The 18,671-nt window shown below is 30.4% G+C and overlaps 1 protein-coding gene across 1 annotated transcript in view; it reads right to left on the bottom strand.

Annotated features, from left to right (window-relative positions):
* The window catches only part of LOC103308879 (integrin alpha-V), a 55,976-nt gene that overhangs the window by 14,248 nt on the left and 23,057 nt on the right, over positions 1-18,671 (bottom strand). Inside the window, exon 3 of the mRNA XM_029491629.1 lies at positions 4,546-4,667. Within this exon, the coding sequence (XP_029347489.1) occupies positions 4,546-4,667 (122 nt within the window). The remainder of the gene's footprint in view (positions 1-4,545; positions 4,668-18,671) is intronic.

Here is an 18,671-nt window from a genome sequence, read left to right as displayed (position 1 = left end):
TTTTCGTATTAAAAAGTACGATTTTATTTGTTTCAACAGAATAATAGCCCCACTGAACATGATCGTGTTCGCGTGGAACCCACAAAGAATATTAACCAACAATTTTTTTGTTACGTACTGAATCTCAATGAAATAGATTGAAGGTATTGGCCTCGTAAGAGCATATAAGTTTCGAAATGATTTTCGAATGAAAATAAAATTGGTATTAAAGCATCATACGATTTTGGTTCAACATATATAAAGAATTAATTATGTAATTAATTCGGACTTTCCACGACAAATTTTAACTTAAAAAACAGTTATAAAAGATGAAAACTAATTAAAATAAATAAAAAAATAATAATATAATAAAATATTTTAGTGGCTTTATTACGATTTATTGAGTACCTACGTAGTTTTCCAGACGTTTTAAGAGCTTGCATCATTTTTCTTATAATGCCAGAAATTACTGTGGCAGGACCAGTCCAATCATTTTCCAAGCTAAAACTAATAAAAAATGAATCCTGATGTAGCAATAAAGGTACCTGTAAAATATTTGCAATGGATAACATCTGTTCAAAGTCACTTGGCACAGTCGAGCATTAAAAGTGCAAAATGTTAAAAATGTTCATTTCAGAATGCGGATAGGTACATTGTACTATTATAATATACATAAAGCATATATTGTAAATATAAGTATTAGGTAGGTATAATCAAGTTTATAATATACGACTGATGTATATATAGCCATATAGGTATAGGTATGCAACAACAACAATAAAGACTTGTATACAGTTGTACAAATAGTAAATACACTGCTGTCTGCTACGATATGTGTAAAGTATTAAGTTAAGTCCTCGCCATTCATTTGACTATTTTAAATCTAATATATACGCCTAATTACGTTCGTGTAGAATGTAGATTATAAATTATAATGGGTTCAAGAAGTGGCTTTTTTTAGACGCAAGTTGCAGCAAATAGAACAAACTCACTCATTTAAATTTCTATAAAGTTATTCGGGGAGTGATCGTCTTATAGGGTATTTTTATAACAAAAAACTTCTTATAATAATATAATATTAATTCTATAAAATTATATTGTTTATTATGTATGATCTGGGATAAAATGCATGACATATGTTTACACCGTTTACTGTTATCCAACTGGCACCTATAAAAAGTAAATGCAAATACCTATATGTGTGCGCTACTGAATTTTCTATTACCTTTAGATTATAAGATGGGCTATTAGGCATCAGCTTTCCTTAGACAGAACAATGTGATAATAAAAAAAAAACTATTTCTAATAAACGTGCATAATATTTCATTGAAATTCTATTATGTTTGTAAGCCATTAAAAAATATTATTATTTAGAATAATCAATTTGAACATAATAATAATATTATTTTGATACATTCTTTGCATGAATTAGGAAATACACAATTAGAATACCAAATGTTATCACTTTTTCTAGTTTGAATATTTTTATTCGATTTTTCTAACGATTATATTTTTAAAGATTGCCTGCCTATATGTATACGGTCCTACAAAGTTTGAATGATAATAATAATGCATAACATTATAGTTATTAGTTAGAGAAGCTCTTTCATTCGCATTTGTGAAACTCATATTATCTATAGTGCCACTGCGACCATTAGGAACATAGGTATGTACATAGGTAATAATGGGCAGTTTGGAAATATAGCATTTATCATTAAAGAGGTTAGCACTCCGCCAGCTGAATCAGACACCTATGCATATATATATATATACTTTTATATATGTGTGTATATATATAGACGGTGAACAGTAGTAATCTAAAGAATCCTTATAAAACGTCATTAATTACGAAATTATATATAAAAGACTGTAATAATATTATTACATTATATACGTAATACGTATAGGCATTGCCTCCAACGACTCTATTTAATTTAGTAACACAGAGATACGAATATTATCATAGTACATTAGTACCTATACGTATACCTATACGCATTAGAACTGAGATTATATTTTTTTCCTCTCCTTCAGCGTCGCTTTCACGCTCGTTCTCCACCGGGTCCATTAACTCATGATCCACATATATATCAGCAATCATAAAAACCAGACTATCGGTGCACTTTTTTCTCTCTTTATTTTGTCTTTCTATTTAATCTGTCTCTGTTTTCTTGACCGCAACCTTTTATTCGTTGCCGCGTACAAGCTTCCAAGTAATATAATAATAATACTATAATAGTAATAATAGTAATAATAATAATAATAATAATAATAAATTTCACTTCGTTTTGGCCTCCGGCCTCGCGGTGTCTATACCGTGGCACATTCCGCGGCCATCTGTTCAATCGTATATGATAAATGTACAATATATTATATTAAATGCACATACACGCGGATCATGTACACGCGCACACACATTTGTATAGTATAGAATAATAAATAATACATGTATAATATAGCACCATAAGTCGTGTCATTTCTTCTGTTCGCGCGCGACGATTCTGCGCGAATTATTTACCGCACCTCCTGACGCCCAACCCAACGGCGCGGCGTCCAAAGAGGCGTTCAATTTCATAACACGCCCGGCGAGCACCTCAAAAACAGCACATATTATATGACAATATGTATAACCGATAGACGATCGAAAATCTACCTATATTTGAATATGGTTATACAATTTTAAATTGATACATGCCACATGATAATCAAGTGCGTGATTATTTCAGCACAGAATATAGGTACGCATTATCTCAATCCGTAAGCTAATTTATTGTATTATCTCGAAAATTAACCTTTCATGAACGTGATCCCAGGGAATGCTAATTAGAAAATATATCGAACTTTTTACTATTTTTAAAAAATTATAATCAACATTTTTATGTTTATTAGTACATTTATAATGTTTATATTACATATTTTGTACGTTGCTGCATATATTACATCTTCACACCTAATAATCATCACACATAATCATCTGCTATTTAAACTATTATAAATACGGCTATGATTTATAAATACAATATGTCGGGTTGTATGTAAGGCATAGCTTTTTTTAACACGAAGTGCTCCAATCATTTATCATACGGATAAAATATAATTTTTAACTTTCATTTTTAAGTTTTAAGTTCTTCTTTTTATATAGCATTGTCTCTATCTGATAATTTTGTTCGTACATTTCCGTATTTTAAGAATACTTTATAATTATATTTTAGAAATAAAACATTTTACGATTAGATTATAATAGATAGGTACCTAGTTAGCTTTTTTAAATATTGTATGCAACATAGACATTGATCGAATGTGAAATATTTAATATGAAATCAATTGATTAAAAGAATTTTTCTTTGAGTTTTTAATGTACCTATTATTTGGGAGTACCTAAGTATACAATATAAACGTATTTTTTAAAATCTCATAAATTCATAATTATAATATACCCATGATTAACCTATATATTATAAATTATTTATTAAAAAGAATTTTTTTTGCAAATTTATAGTGGGGTACCTGCTTAAAATGTATTATAATAATATATATTATATTAAATATAATATTATTATTCTAAAAGGTAGAAAGATTTGAAAATCGACTGTGGCAGTGAGGAATTGCGTTTGGCTGCTGTAGCAGTGTTTAAAAATCGGCAGGGCTATTTTATGGTTATGCTGGTTATGGTGCACATCTTGAATATTATTGTAAATATATATACAGGGTGAATGGATGATTCTCCATCCATAGTTCCCCCTATTTCCTTTATTAATGCACTATTCAAATTATGATATTATGAATTTTAAAGTATACACCTACTTAAGTATTTAGTATATTATTAGTATTAATTATTATTAGGTAATTTAGTAATTACTAAAATATTCATATCGTTAAATCACATATACCTTTAAACTCATTATCACGGTCTATCATCCTCAGTACCTATATACCTATAATGTTTAGCAACTCGGGAACTACTCGATCAAATTTTAATTTAAATACATCAAAATCTCAAAAAAAAACTCATTTGCTAAATAGTTTAAAGTCAAATGGGCGGTTCTCATTTGTAAAACCACTAGCTTCCTCGTTCCGCTCAGAATCTAAAAGTTTAGAAATTGAAAATATATGGTATTTTATTATTATTCCTATAGTAAGAAATTCCAAAAAATTTAATTTTAATAAATGCATTATTAAAGCAAAAAAGGGGATGAGTACCTACACATCATGAACACTCTGTATATATATGCTGTCAAGTCGGGTAACACGGCGCGCGGTACCTATATATTCATATTATTATTTAACTGCATAGCAATACACGACTACATATATATTATATATATATTATTATGTAGTAAGTATATTATATTATAATTTATACATTTGTTTAATGTCTTCATATACGATCGCGACTCGTATATTATGAACAACACGAGTCGTAAATTATACGGCGGCCGTGTCCAATAATAACGGCCGCGGTGCTTTTCACAACAGATCGGTCGGTCTGTCCGTCCGTCCGTCCGTCCGTAGGTAAGCTGTATATAATATTATTATAACGCTGCTGGCCGGCGTGAGAAAACTCACCTCTCGTGTCGAACGGTATCTCCTCGCAATCGTCCTCCCTGGCCGTGCCGCATCTGAACACGGCGCCGCCCTTTTCGACGCCCGGCTGTGCCGTCTGCGCCTCCGGTGCTCCGATCAGCAACCTGGAAAACCGTACACGAATGTCATTCGTTATTACTTATTGCGTGCATAAAATATTATATGATATTATAGTATAATAGGATGATGTAGGCACAGTTGAATTATATACTATAATCACAGAATTGTCTGTGTCATTATCATATGCAGTTTTGGGGGGAGGGGGGGGCGGGGTACTTTATGGTAAAAACACGAGAAAATTGCTCAATCCGAAAAGAACCATCGCTTTTTGAGTATAACGCGCGCGTTCATCAGCTGCATCCTAATACATTTAGACGCATATAAATATATAATATACGTGTGCGTATATAGTGTTTTAATACATGATTACACGTTTCATTTATTGTATAGCATTTCGTCAGTTCTATTATATTATATATGTGTGTGCAGTACGCTTCGGGCTAAAATTCGGGTGCAGGCAGGAAGCATTGTAAATTGCCAGCAAGCACGGGTCACGTGTATATGTATACACGCACGTCACGCACATATACTGACGTTAGACTTCTATATTGGAGATATATAAGATGAGCATCGGACCGTAACTCGAAACGTCACTGTATACACACATTACACTTACGACGAGACGCATATAATATTATAATATTATATATCTACCTATAATTATATAATAATAGTATAACAAGCCAAGGATCTGAAGGATCGAACGTTCGACGTTACGGCCGGCGTTATTGAAATTCAAACGTTACCGTACGGAAGTAGCTACCGGTTGATTCATTAAAATGGCTACACTAATTTTCCAAATCTATTTTTGTGATTTTGAAAAACATATTTTTATGGTCCATTATATTTTATACAGTTATCCAATTTTTAAATTTTTTTTACTGTAGTTACAATAGTGGTTTGAAATAAAATATCATCTTATTATCTATATCTTATTATTACACAACTGTCTGAAGAAGAATATATTTTACAATTTTATTGTGTGAATATCGAAATATCAAACATTGTTTAAAAATAATAAATATATATTTTTTTTCGTATGAGTTTATATGATAAGAGTATATAATGAAAAGCGGTATACCCCTACAAAAGCAGTGATCCACTCATACTTATTTAAACTATCTCCATGTATTAATAATAAAAACACATATTATTATGGTATTCAATATTAATACAATAATACATCAATATATTTTGAATTAAAGTAGCTTCTGAAATAAAATCCCTTCTTTTTCTTTTAAAATTACCAAATTGCCCAAATTTAACTTATTGAATTAGTGTAGCCAGTTTTAGATCAACTTGTATAATATAATATAAAAAAAGAGTGAACACTTCAAAACAATTTTAGTTTTTATTGTAAACAAACACGAGTCCTTATACTGGTGCTTAAAATATGTCCTATTTACTCGCGATTATAAGAGTAAACATTAAATCGCGTATGTAAACATTATATGTTTTTTATATATGTTTTTATACTTGGATATACATAGGAATGTATTATGACCCCTGGATAAAAGGTAGGTACAAATTATTATTCTTTTTTACAGCATATAGAACTAAGTTTTTATATGGATATGGTTCCATGAAGTATTATAATTATTATAATAAATACAATATCGTATAACTATAAAGTATAAACAACGCATATAACGCGGGTCCCGGACAACATCATAATAGTTCTCGTCGATCATTACTGAAACAAAAAAATCTTTCAATCATGTTTATATTATAATATTGGCGTTAGGCGGGCAAACCGCGTAAATTATAATTGTGTGCGAGATGGCGTTTATAATATGAGTACATGAAAGAAATGTAGAAAGAAGAAGAAGAGTAAAATCACGATAACACTGTATTTAGTTGGCGTCTTAGTATAGACACATATTATTATATGATATTATACATTTAAACTCGCACGACAGTCGTTAATTAATGCGCCGCCGGGACAAGCGTAATGTGTACCTATATACTACTTATTATATGCGTGTGTGTGTGTGTATGTATGAGCAAAATCGCGTGCTCGCTGAGGAGAAGATACCTGGGTGCTAATAGTTTCAATGGCGGTAATCGTCGGCCTATTAAAGCTGCTAAACGATTATCGAATGAATTTATAAAACGCGTACACATTATACGACAATATGATATTACTCACGCATAAATAAATATATATATATATATTATATCGGATCTCGTTTTCAACGCCTCGTTTAAACACTGCACCGACCTGACGATGTAGGCATATTATGTAATAGAAAATTTCTCTATAGTTACGGGATTCTAATGGAAAATCGTGATCGAATTACCAACATATACTGCGAGTTGTGTATATACCCGGTACAACCTATTGGCTATTATGCGTCTTGTATATGGGTAGGTATACCTATACTTATTTCTAATATGCCGAAGTAGTTTTACTTTACGAATTTTAACGTGTTTTGTTCGATAAAGCTTCTAAAATATTAATGTACCTACTATAGTATTATATAGATACGTTGCACATTTCCATTTACGGGCACATATATTAAATTATATACTTACGCGTGTATAAATTAGAACCTAGGGAGTAGAGGTTATCAGGACTTTGGTATATGTAACATTTTTAGCAACTGCTGCTGCGTATATAATATGTAGGTATTTAGTATTATAATACATTTATCGCATAAAATTCGTTTAGGTATAATATATATAAAATATACATAGTTCATCAAACCATTTCCATTTAAGTAACAACAATAAATGTATAAAAAAAAATGAACTCTGCAAATACGTACTATATCTATAAACCTACATCCGAATTTAGATCAGAAAATCAAACATTTCTTCACGTATAGAGATACATATTACATATTATATTAGTTATAAGTTATAACAATGATACTTACGGCAAAAGTAAATAAAATTATCTCGCGTGATGTTTTGTATAGTTGGTTTTTCATCGACGTGAGTTCATTTTTATAAAAATCCAACCACGATTAACAACATTAACGAACATATCTACATAATAATATTATATTTATTTAAAAATTATCTGAGAATATGACATAGGTATGTATTCACTACTAAACTACTTAATATAAATCATCCATGCAATGTCCAATTTTTAACAAACACAATTTGTATAGTTGTTTTTTGTTATTCCACTCAACAATAAGTTTAATCTACAGAACTGTTGATTTTTTTCTCAAAATGATATCATCAAATCGTACACCGTTAAACACTTAACGCGATATGGTTTTACTAAAAATATATGATAAATATTGCTTATATACCTGCCAATGTGTACTTAATCGGTGTGGCACTGCCGGCGCCTAAGTCATAATAACTGCCCATTAATAAGATGTAGGTAAAAAGATTATTACTATATAATCTTTAAAAAGTTATTACTATATAATATGGTCACTCTTTGAATAAATAAAACTTGTTAGCTATACAGTAGGCAGTTAAAAAAAATGCTAGTGTGTAGTAGGTAATTCCTGTACTAGTGGGTTGTATTTTATATAATTGAATAAGAAAAAGTAAGAATAAAGTAATTATTGGAAAAACATTATATTTATATTATATAGCTGAAGAATTTCCCGGCGTTGCCCAGAAAAAAAATTGTGATTGTTCAACTTATTTGGGTGTAACTTGCTGTAGAAGCATTGTCTTTTTAAGTGTAAATTATATTATAGGTATTATTTAAATTTATAGCGTTGCTCGTGAGATTTGCGAGTAGTATATTATCAGGACTCGCGATAGGTGCGTACGTTAGTGACTTAGTGCATAATTTAACTCTTAAGTATCAAAGTTATACCAAGTTTGTCATCTTTATTTAATCCTGCAACCGACGGCGGATTGGATACAATCTGGTTCTTTTTCATCGTCTGGGAAAAAATTAAGAAAAAATCTTTTTTCCTTAATCTATTTATAAACTTATTATTTTTTAACGATAGTACTATAGAAGAGTTTTGTCAAAATTAAAATAATTAAAATAATCTGCTAAAAAATTAAACTTATCTTGATTTTATTATACATTTTTTAGCAGATTATTTTAACATAAATGATATCTTTATACTTAGCTACCTATAAAATGATATTACATTTTTTTTACACCGATGTACGCGGAGTGTTTTTGTTGGGATACAAAGTAGTTACTAACCTGCACTTATATACAAAAATAAAAATAATAATTTCTAGTACTTATTAGTATTGCTATTATAATCTGCAACCAATGGCAATTTTAATGTTAACACTGCAACCGTAGATATTGAGAGTTACGATTTACGTCTACTACCTAATTATGTCTAAAACTAATATTATAATCTGTAAGATGTAACCAATTTCAATTATTTATAAACAAAAACAACGACACCGTAATGACACGGCTACGCGACATCTGACCTAATCAAAGTAATCAAACTATCGATAGTTGAATACCATTAACATTTTATATTTTGTATAAAAATTCATGTAATAACCATTTACTGTCACACAAAGCTTAAATCAAAAGATTTTTTTTATAATTTAAACGACAATACTATTAGAATGTTTTACTATAATATGTAGTATACATTATCAATTATTCTATTACATGTTTTATAAATTTCAACAACAATACAAGTATACAACTGCAGATAGAATAGCTACTATTTAAAAGAAATCTACTTGGTAAGTTGGTATATTATGCATAATAGAATACTTATACGTACACAAAATGCGTAAATATAAAAATGCAATTATTATAAAGTTATGTGTATTGTTTTCCACATTGTTGTCCGATTTTGTGTTAAAGTAAATTTATTTTCAAATTACACGCAATTTACAACTAGTTTATTTTCAGACCACCCCGGAATTTCAATAATTTAGCAAACACCGGTAACCAAAGACAAAGGACCCTTCCGGCCGTATTTAATGACTCGTGACCCGGTTTCCTGTGGTTAAAAAAAAAAAATCGAACAAAAAATGGATCACTGGGTCTATATAGAGGTAATAAATTAATAGTGGGGAACAGAAACAAAGTAATACCGATCGAATGTTCTTAGAGTGATAAAATCCCGTGCTTAGAATATTCACCGCGGAGAGGTCAAAGAAGCCACACCCTGATGTTTGTGTATATAATTCAGGGCGTTGCGTTTCAAAAGGAACCCTTTATTGTTATGCGTATATATAAAGCGCTTACGATGTTTTCGATACTTAATAAAATGTTTTCCGAATCGATTATGATGACGATGATGTGGAGCGGGTTTAATACATAATATGTTATTATAGGTATTAACTTTTCGTTATTCCCCGACCATAACGCGCACGGTGGAACCCTAATACCCTTTATCGTTTCAACAAGTTTATGGTTAACACAATAAACAAAATATTACACAAATTATACAATCACTGAATCACCAAATTTTTGTATATAAGTTATTTAATATCGGATATATTATATCATATTTTAGATTAAGCTCCGTGGGTGTGCCTACATATTATTATAATAATATTATCGATGAAATGTATTTTTGTTATTTCCGTACGATATGCGTGTTTAATTCGATATATTATGTGACCTATCTTATGACCTACATAATATATACCCACCTTTAAAGGTGGAAAAATTAATGAAATAAACTGTCTCGACTCTCAAGCAAGACAAAAAATTATAAAATAAATATTAATTTGGTTCAAAAAGTTATAGCATTTTTTTTTATTAAAAAACCTATCCAAAAACGAATGAGCGAAGAAGAAATATAGTGTTACTTTATAATTTTTTTCGTACATTATTAATTAATAATAAATAATAATTTGAAATCGTGAATTATTATTTATTACTTAGGTATGTACATTTTAAGTTAAGAATTTTGATCGAACTTATACACCACTATCAAATTAAAGTTATTGCACAATAGTTACAGTTTAAACGTCAACTCCCTTCGTGTATGATTATGAAAATTAATTTTGGTTAATCCTACAATCTCATAGATACAAATATGGGTGTGCGTTTGAGGTATAGGTACTAACGTTTATTGTTTTACTTACCTAACCGTTATTACTAATTATTTATCGAAATTTAATTGACTTTTGTGGACCCTATTGTGGTTTTATTGTTATTTGTCTTATGATTTTTTCGTATTTTTATAAACAATAGTTTCTATAACGTTATTGTTTTTACTGTTTTCGATAAGCCTATTATATGCAATCCACGGCGCATTGGTGCACACTTAAATTGATGTTTAAGTGTCTTTTATAAACACTGAATTGTCTATATACATTACATATATGTATATTGTATACAAACTATAAAGGTCATTGATAAAATATAGTCATTGCTGCTGCAGCATGTTAAATTTGTGTTTAACAGCGCATCGTTATTTTTTGCACGTATGCAAAACAACGGTAGTTGCCGAGGTACCATCTGTTTTTAATTGTGTAATCACGAGTGTTTTCAAATGATATACAATAAAATTTATAATATGCTCCACTGATATTAAATCTTCGCAACAGGACGTACAATTAAATAACAATTTCAATTTCGCGTTGCTCATAGGTACCTACTACCTACTATTTAATTTCAAGTCGCGTCGATATATTATAACTACATAATGTATCATTAACACTCGATGCGTGGTGCAGAATGTTAGTATATTGTGATGGATAGTATATAAAGCTAATATAATCGCGTGTAAGTATCTATGTGTCTTTAAAACGCTTGCAGATGTTACTCGAATTTCGATTGTTATACTAACGGCTAATATGTTTATATAGGCATAAAAGATTAAATATAAAATATCTTTGAAAAAAAACTGTACTTATTTGGCCTTGTTTGAACAATACTCTATTATATATAGGTATATAATAAATATACGTAAACCTTGACCCTGTAACACAAATATTTTATAACAACGTTTTTATTGAAAATATTGAATCTGTCGTTTATCTTTTGTGTACAATATTATATTATTATAGCCGCCTGTTGACATTTTATATATGTGGCACTACTGGCACTTTTATTGAAATCGTTAGTATGTAGGCGATAGCAGAGTCTGAGATAGAATCTAATCGATTTTAATCAGTATTGACATTTTTCTCATTCTAAATTGTAGATGTTTTGAACACAATCAGTCAATACCTATAAAGGTAGGTACTTAATACATCAACATCAATAAAGTGTATACCTATTGTGCTAGGTTTTTGACATTTTTATTTTAAAAATAAGATTCTCATAATTTTAGAATTTTTAAATTTTAATCGATATTTAGGTACAGCGTGCCTATTTTGCAAGATATATTTTGCTCAATACATTTATAAAATTGCTGAATACAATTAATAAATTAATTATTACAGTAATTATCTATTGAGGCAACATGTATAGTATAGGTGAAAATAACAAGAGAACAAAATATGATGTAACAACTAATATCATACCTCACATGGTAATTGCATGGTAAATGTTTATCCATTAACGATTACCCCATTAAATATTTTATATTATAATAAATTACAAGGCAAATCATGTGAATATTATGGAGTTATGCTCTAGGTAGTGGAACTGTGGAAATAACAATAAATAGGTATTCTTATTTGTATATAATTTTGTGTACCTATCTTAAATGCATGCATAAGAGAAAATTAAAGATATATGGTTGAGTTCGTATTAATTAATATAATTGAGAAATTACACAATAATGCATGTATTTATCTAAAAACCCACGCGAATGACTGTGACAATTATTTAGATCTTGGAAAGATTGCGTGTTTGAAAACTCTAATAGCTTTTTTTAGTAACGGAATATAATAAGATACATCGTCTAGTGACTACGCCATGCTCTACATTTTTCTTCGGGGTATTTTTATTGCTCCTTTGTCTAAAGACATAAAACGCATTTAATAGGGAATAAACAACTTTTCCACGGGTAAGAAACAGACACTCGACGTAAATGGTAACAATTAATAGCTTGTATTTTTTTCTATCGATTGTACTTGTAATTATATAATGTAGCTCATAGGCATAGGTACAGTCATGGGTACACGGCAATTTCAAAATTTCATAAAAAACTCCGTTTTTCTTACTTTAATTTCAATATATTATACCTTATAGCAAATATGGAAATTAATCTTGTGGATATATACCTACCGACGTGTACATGCTTAAAATTATGAGAACATTACAATATATCGGAGACATCTTAATAAGTGAGAACCGAGGACAATTTTTACCCTATAGTTCTTTCAGTGGACTGTTAATAATGATACTTATTAATTATTTATTTATCAAATATATGATCTCTTTTAATTAAAATTATTAAATCTATCTCCAAGGCCAGATTAAGGATTTTGGTGCCCCTACATTGTCATTTTCCTATATAAATCTTAATTTGACTTAGAATTAATATTTTTGAATAATTTCAAACGTTGTTCAATATCTGTTGGTGAAATTTTATACTGGGAATATTTTTTTTTATATAACTGAAAAAACTAGCGCTCATATTTTTCAGTCTCTTTTAGCCTTTAATGTTAGTTCGGGCCTACCCATCCCCTATCAGCATGTGACCTGAATTAAATATATAATAACATGGTCAATATTAGAAAAATATACTCAAATATAGTTACTGATGACTCAGATGAGTGATGATGATTGTATACATCATTGACTCGATAAAATCCCCCTTTGCTTGTTCCTAAGTGCAGACATAGAATAGCGAAATCATCCAAATGTTTTTTCGTTATTTTGAGCTGATATATATTTTCATTGGTTTTTAAATCGACAAGACAAAAATAATTATATTTTATATACACGAATTTCATACAAAATTTGTTGTTATTGATTAATGATATTATTATACGTCTATAGATAGTGAGGTCTTGTACAGTGTCATAGATATTTGACAGCAGTCTCATAATTTTGGTGTCCTATTTCGCCGCCAAACCACCCAGTTGGTCTTAAATATCAGGTTTCTAACCGGGTTTTTAATTTCAAGTATACCGTAGAGTCTCCTGCAACCCACGCTTATATAAATGTGAAAAAGTAGCCATAATGTTGTTCTTTGAATATAGTGCTACTGAAAATACACAACATATTTCAGTATTACAAAATAAACGACTAATGAGTATGATTTGGATTTGGTGATTTAAAGTAGGAAGTAAAGACAACTATTAGATACGATATAATATACTGTAGTAGCCAGTAAGTATGCATATAAGTATATATTAAAAATAAATCGAACGGTAAAACAGTTCGTCGTAACACGGCGGCTACGTCTTGAACAGATTAATTGAGGACAATGTTATAACGTATTAGTACAACACAACTTCGTGTCAGTTAGTTTCTAACACGGTTCAAAATGTTCGGTACATAGGGGTGAGAAATGGTCCAAGAGATATACACTAATTACACCACGTGTTTGAAGTTGGCTCAACAGCGGTGGCACAGCGTTCCATACAACCGTATATGAGTATATTATTAGAGGCGGAACCACGGCAGTAGTCGAGGTGAGTATTAGTTGAAACGCTTTGGGGCAACAAATTATTAATATTGCATGCGCCTATATATAAATACTCGTATAAAAATTAAGTTTTATTTTTACATTATTAAATTAAATTGTACGTTCAGTTTGACGGGCGGTAGAACGCACACGCATATATTACAAATGTCAGCGTAAAAAATAAAGAAGCATTGAAGATAAAGTTTTATATATTATATACATAAATTCTTAACCAACCCAAATGCTTACTTCCCCACTCGAGATTTAATCTTAGATGCCGTGAGTCTTTCCGATGAAAAAACAAAATAATCAACTCAGTTGAAAATAAAATGCAATATTACACATAATATTATTAGTTATTACTTATTATATATTTATATGAATACTGCATTCGACAAGCAATAATATAATGAATAATAATAATACATAAGATAACAATATTGTATTGAAAAAATTCGACTCGTCCTTATACTGTTTAAAATAATATATTATACACTAGTTTTGACAATCCCGCATGCGCTATTAAAGGCTTAACAGTATGTAGTCTTAAAAAAGTAGGTACAATCTATTACAACAACAGCTAAAGTTTTTGATTTTTCTCTTAAAAGTTAAAACCGTTTGAGCATCGGGAGAATGGACGATTCATTTTTTCAATCAAAATCGTTCCGTGCGCGTAGATCATTTCTTAATTTGTTTGCCCCGTACTCTCATAACACCGACCTCCAAGTCAATTAATTTTTTCTGGGCGAGTCGCGGATACATATCGCAATATTTACAGCCCACCTCGGATATGGGCGCCTATGACTCCACACGTTGCCACTTTTGCCATACCGAGTATACTATAACAGGTATATATATATAGTATATTATACGATATTATGTTAATAATACTGTCCGCCCCCGATTCGTCGGTTTATTTTATAATACTATATCGTTCACGAAACGGAATCTTTGTTTTTTTCGAACAATTTATACATTATTATTTTATTATGATCTAGCGCGTAGGTATTATTTTGTCGGTTGTGTTGTTTTAAAAAAAAACCGTAGACGTCTCGAAAATCGTTTCGACTAACACTGTTGCAGCGACGCCGCCGTTGCGTACAAAAATATAATACAGTCGAAGCGCTAAATCATTCCGAGAGCGGCAAACGCGGTGACTGCAGCGTCGTCGGTAATCGTGCGGGCGGCTATTTCCGTCGCAGACGTACACACGCGGTCGCCAAGTCCAAACTTAGCGCCATGCACGCACGCGCCGCCAATGCCACTGTTACCGGTCAAACCTATGAGGGCTAGTGTACCTATACCAATAATAATAATTAAAGGTTCCGTCGTCGCCGTGAAGCATACAAAATAAATACTGAATTAATTTCAATATTGTTTTTAAGAGGACGTTACACAGATATTTGTTGTTTACATGTATCCGTCTTACAAGTGCGAACATAGCAAATGTATACGCTCAGCATGCATCTGCAGACAACGTTTAGCTCTGTTAGTTTAAACATTTGAGTGAATCCACCTATTATATGCAACTTGATGGTAAGAATATTATATCTGTGTTTGTATGTGGATTTTTTTACGATAATTCAGTTTATAAGAAAGTTATGAGCATTTTTAATTTGCGTTAAACTATATACGCAAAACTTACTAAAATATTGAACTATCGTTAAAAATCCTCATACAAACACGGATAAAGTTCTTACAATTAAATTTCATTATAGGTCGATTCACTTTAATTTTTAAACGAACGGAGTTAAATGTTATCGACTGAGCGTAAATTGGCTATACTTACTATATTACGTTATTATACCTGTTAATATATATTTACTTACTAACGCACTTGTAAGACGGAGACAACAAATATCCGTGTAGCGCCCTCTTAAATTTAAATTATTTCAGTCGAGAGAGTGTACAAGTGGATTGTACGTGATATGCAATTTATTACGAATCGCCGAAATGATAAACGTTTCGAATAGCAGGGGTCAATACAATAATAATATAATTATGTTAATTATTATCATTTATTGCTGATAATAACAAAATATTATTTTTATACATATATATATTTATTAATTATTATTGGTATAATTTTGATTGTTATTGATGTTAAATACATATTCATTTATTTTTATTATTCCATTTGAATCGATTGAAACTTTTAGTAAAAATGTCATTCTGATTATTTATCGGTTAATTTATTTTCAAGTCGTGGATCGAGGATAATTATTTTATTATTAATGCACATGCACAGCCCATTATGCAGCCATATCAATCGACACATGGTTTTGTAGTGATCTTATACATATATGTATTTAAAAAAATTACACGGACACCTTAAATATTTTCAATAACTTGGTTGGCCGAGGAAGGTTCCTTGCGTATAGGAATCCATACTCGTTACTTGTTATTCAATCCTTATTTTGAGGTAAATTGTCAAAGCATGAAATTTCAATTAATAGGAACATATTATTAATGTATTGGTACTTGGTAGCTTCCGGCAGCTGACCACCGCACTGTCTAATACTCCGTCTAAATACTGTCTAAAAATTCACAAACAAACTTCGAGTTTTCGTTCGCGAATTGCGAGTAAGTGACGTGTAGTATCCTTGTGTAAATTTAAGAGCATCCGGACCACTCCCGGTTTAATGAAACGTGTCACCCTTTTCCAGACAACTACGAGTTGAGGGCGATGCATAAAAGTAAAACGCACAGATGTACGATGCCACCTAGGTATGTATATGTTTGTTTATATTCACAGATTCTTCGTATAGGTATATGACAAATATGCGACTATACGATCGTTATTTAAGTATGTAGTTGATCATAATGTAATGTGTGAAATCCGAATAAAACTTTGAAAAAAGTCACGAGACCGCTAAGTATTTAAAAGACGTAAAAAATAATATGTTTGATGAAAAACTTTTTTTTATTCATCTCTTTTTATTAATTCTTTTTTATCATGTACCCTGGACCCTTGATCACGTTCTTTGTTACACTAACATGTGTTTGTTATTCAATATATTTTTCATATTAATTTATAAAATATAGTGTAGGTACAACAAAATTAGCAGCCGGGTGCGAAATAATGGGTTAGGTATTAAATGGGTTAAAGAAAGATACGTCCCATTCATGTACAATAATTAAAAAAGAAAAATCATATCCCTTGGTAATATTAGATACCTACAATTTATCACTTTATACAGATTGAGATCGATTACATAATTCTGTAATTTCTTATGCACTTTGCACTCTAACTATATAAATATATATTATATGTCTATGTAGTATAATATGAATTTAACACAATACGTGCTATACTGCTATGTGAAGAAACATTTGGAAACGAATGCATCTTCTACGATTCTTGATATACGTTTGTAGATCACATTCAAGTATCTCAGTAAAGTTCAAACCACTTGTTGTAATCATCAATTATTTTTATCATGCGAGCTGATGCAACACTGAGTTTACAACGTCGCTTACTTTACCTCTGCAGCTTCGTTCTAAATTTTTCTTAAAATCACATCTTACAATTTATACAGCTTTACCCATACGTATAGTTCTATTATCTATATGCTATAGGTACACTATAGGTACACTATAGGTACACTCACCACTGAGACTACGAACAAAATCAAAATGTTGATTGTATATACAATGAAACTACCATACTACGAAGTCTAATGGTAACAAAAAAAATCGTATCATAGAGAAACTCGTTAAATATAAGTTATAACAGTTAAAGGTAATTATACTGATTTGGTTCTAATTGGTTTAAATTATTTAGCATGATTTTTTCTGATTGTTCCGGACGTGTTTTGTTTCTATAATATATAATAATTATATAGTATATACATTCGTAAGTATACGTCGTGATTGTTTACTGTCACACTTTGATAAACGTTTAAACTTTTAAGTTTTAATTACTACATCCATTGGGCGCTATACTTTTATATTATTTGGGTTGTCAACAATGATGAATAATTTTCTAATTTCAAATAGGTACACTATTAACAATTTACTTTGTCCAAATTATATTTCGGACCGCACTGAGCGCATTCGCCTAATTAAATGGTCGTACGAAATCATATTAAGTACATGCAGGACGGTACCTAACCGCACGCTTGTACGAAGAAACAAGCGTCGTTCGTGGCCACTGGCCAGTAAGCAGTATACGCTGTACCGGTTTTCCGTGTTGTACGCCGATCCACGCGAATTATCGTACACTCTAACTGCAGAAAAATGCACCTATTAATATAATATACTTTAAATCAAAGTCTTTGGTAAAGTATAGCACCGATGGATATAGGTGTATAGCTTTTTCTTAAAAAATATATTCATGGAATAAAATAATTAGAAATATTCAACAAACGCCCAATTATTAACTAAATACTACAAATTGATAGTTCAAATAAAAAAACGATAATTTTCCTATATAAAAATAATTTATTCAGACTGTTGTAATATTTCAATATGACTATTTCTAACTAGCTTTGCCCCGCTTAACGGATCACTTCATAATTAATTAATCTACTAATTAAAGATTATACATGCGCTAAAATTAAGTACTTAAACTATTGCTTATCCAAGCTGCTAAGAAAATCT

This window comes from Acyrthosiphon pisum, chromosome A3 (assembly GCF_005508785.2).
Source record: "Acyrthosiphon pisum isolate AL4f chromosome A3, pea_aphid_22Mar2018_4r6ur, whole genome shotgun sequence".
NCBI lineage: Eukaryota > Metazoa > Arthropoda > Insecta > Hemiptera > Aphididae > Acyrthosiphon > Acyrthosiphon pisum.
This window is presented reverse-complemented; position numbering and strand designations above follow the sequence as displayed.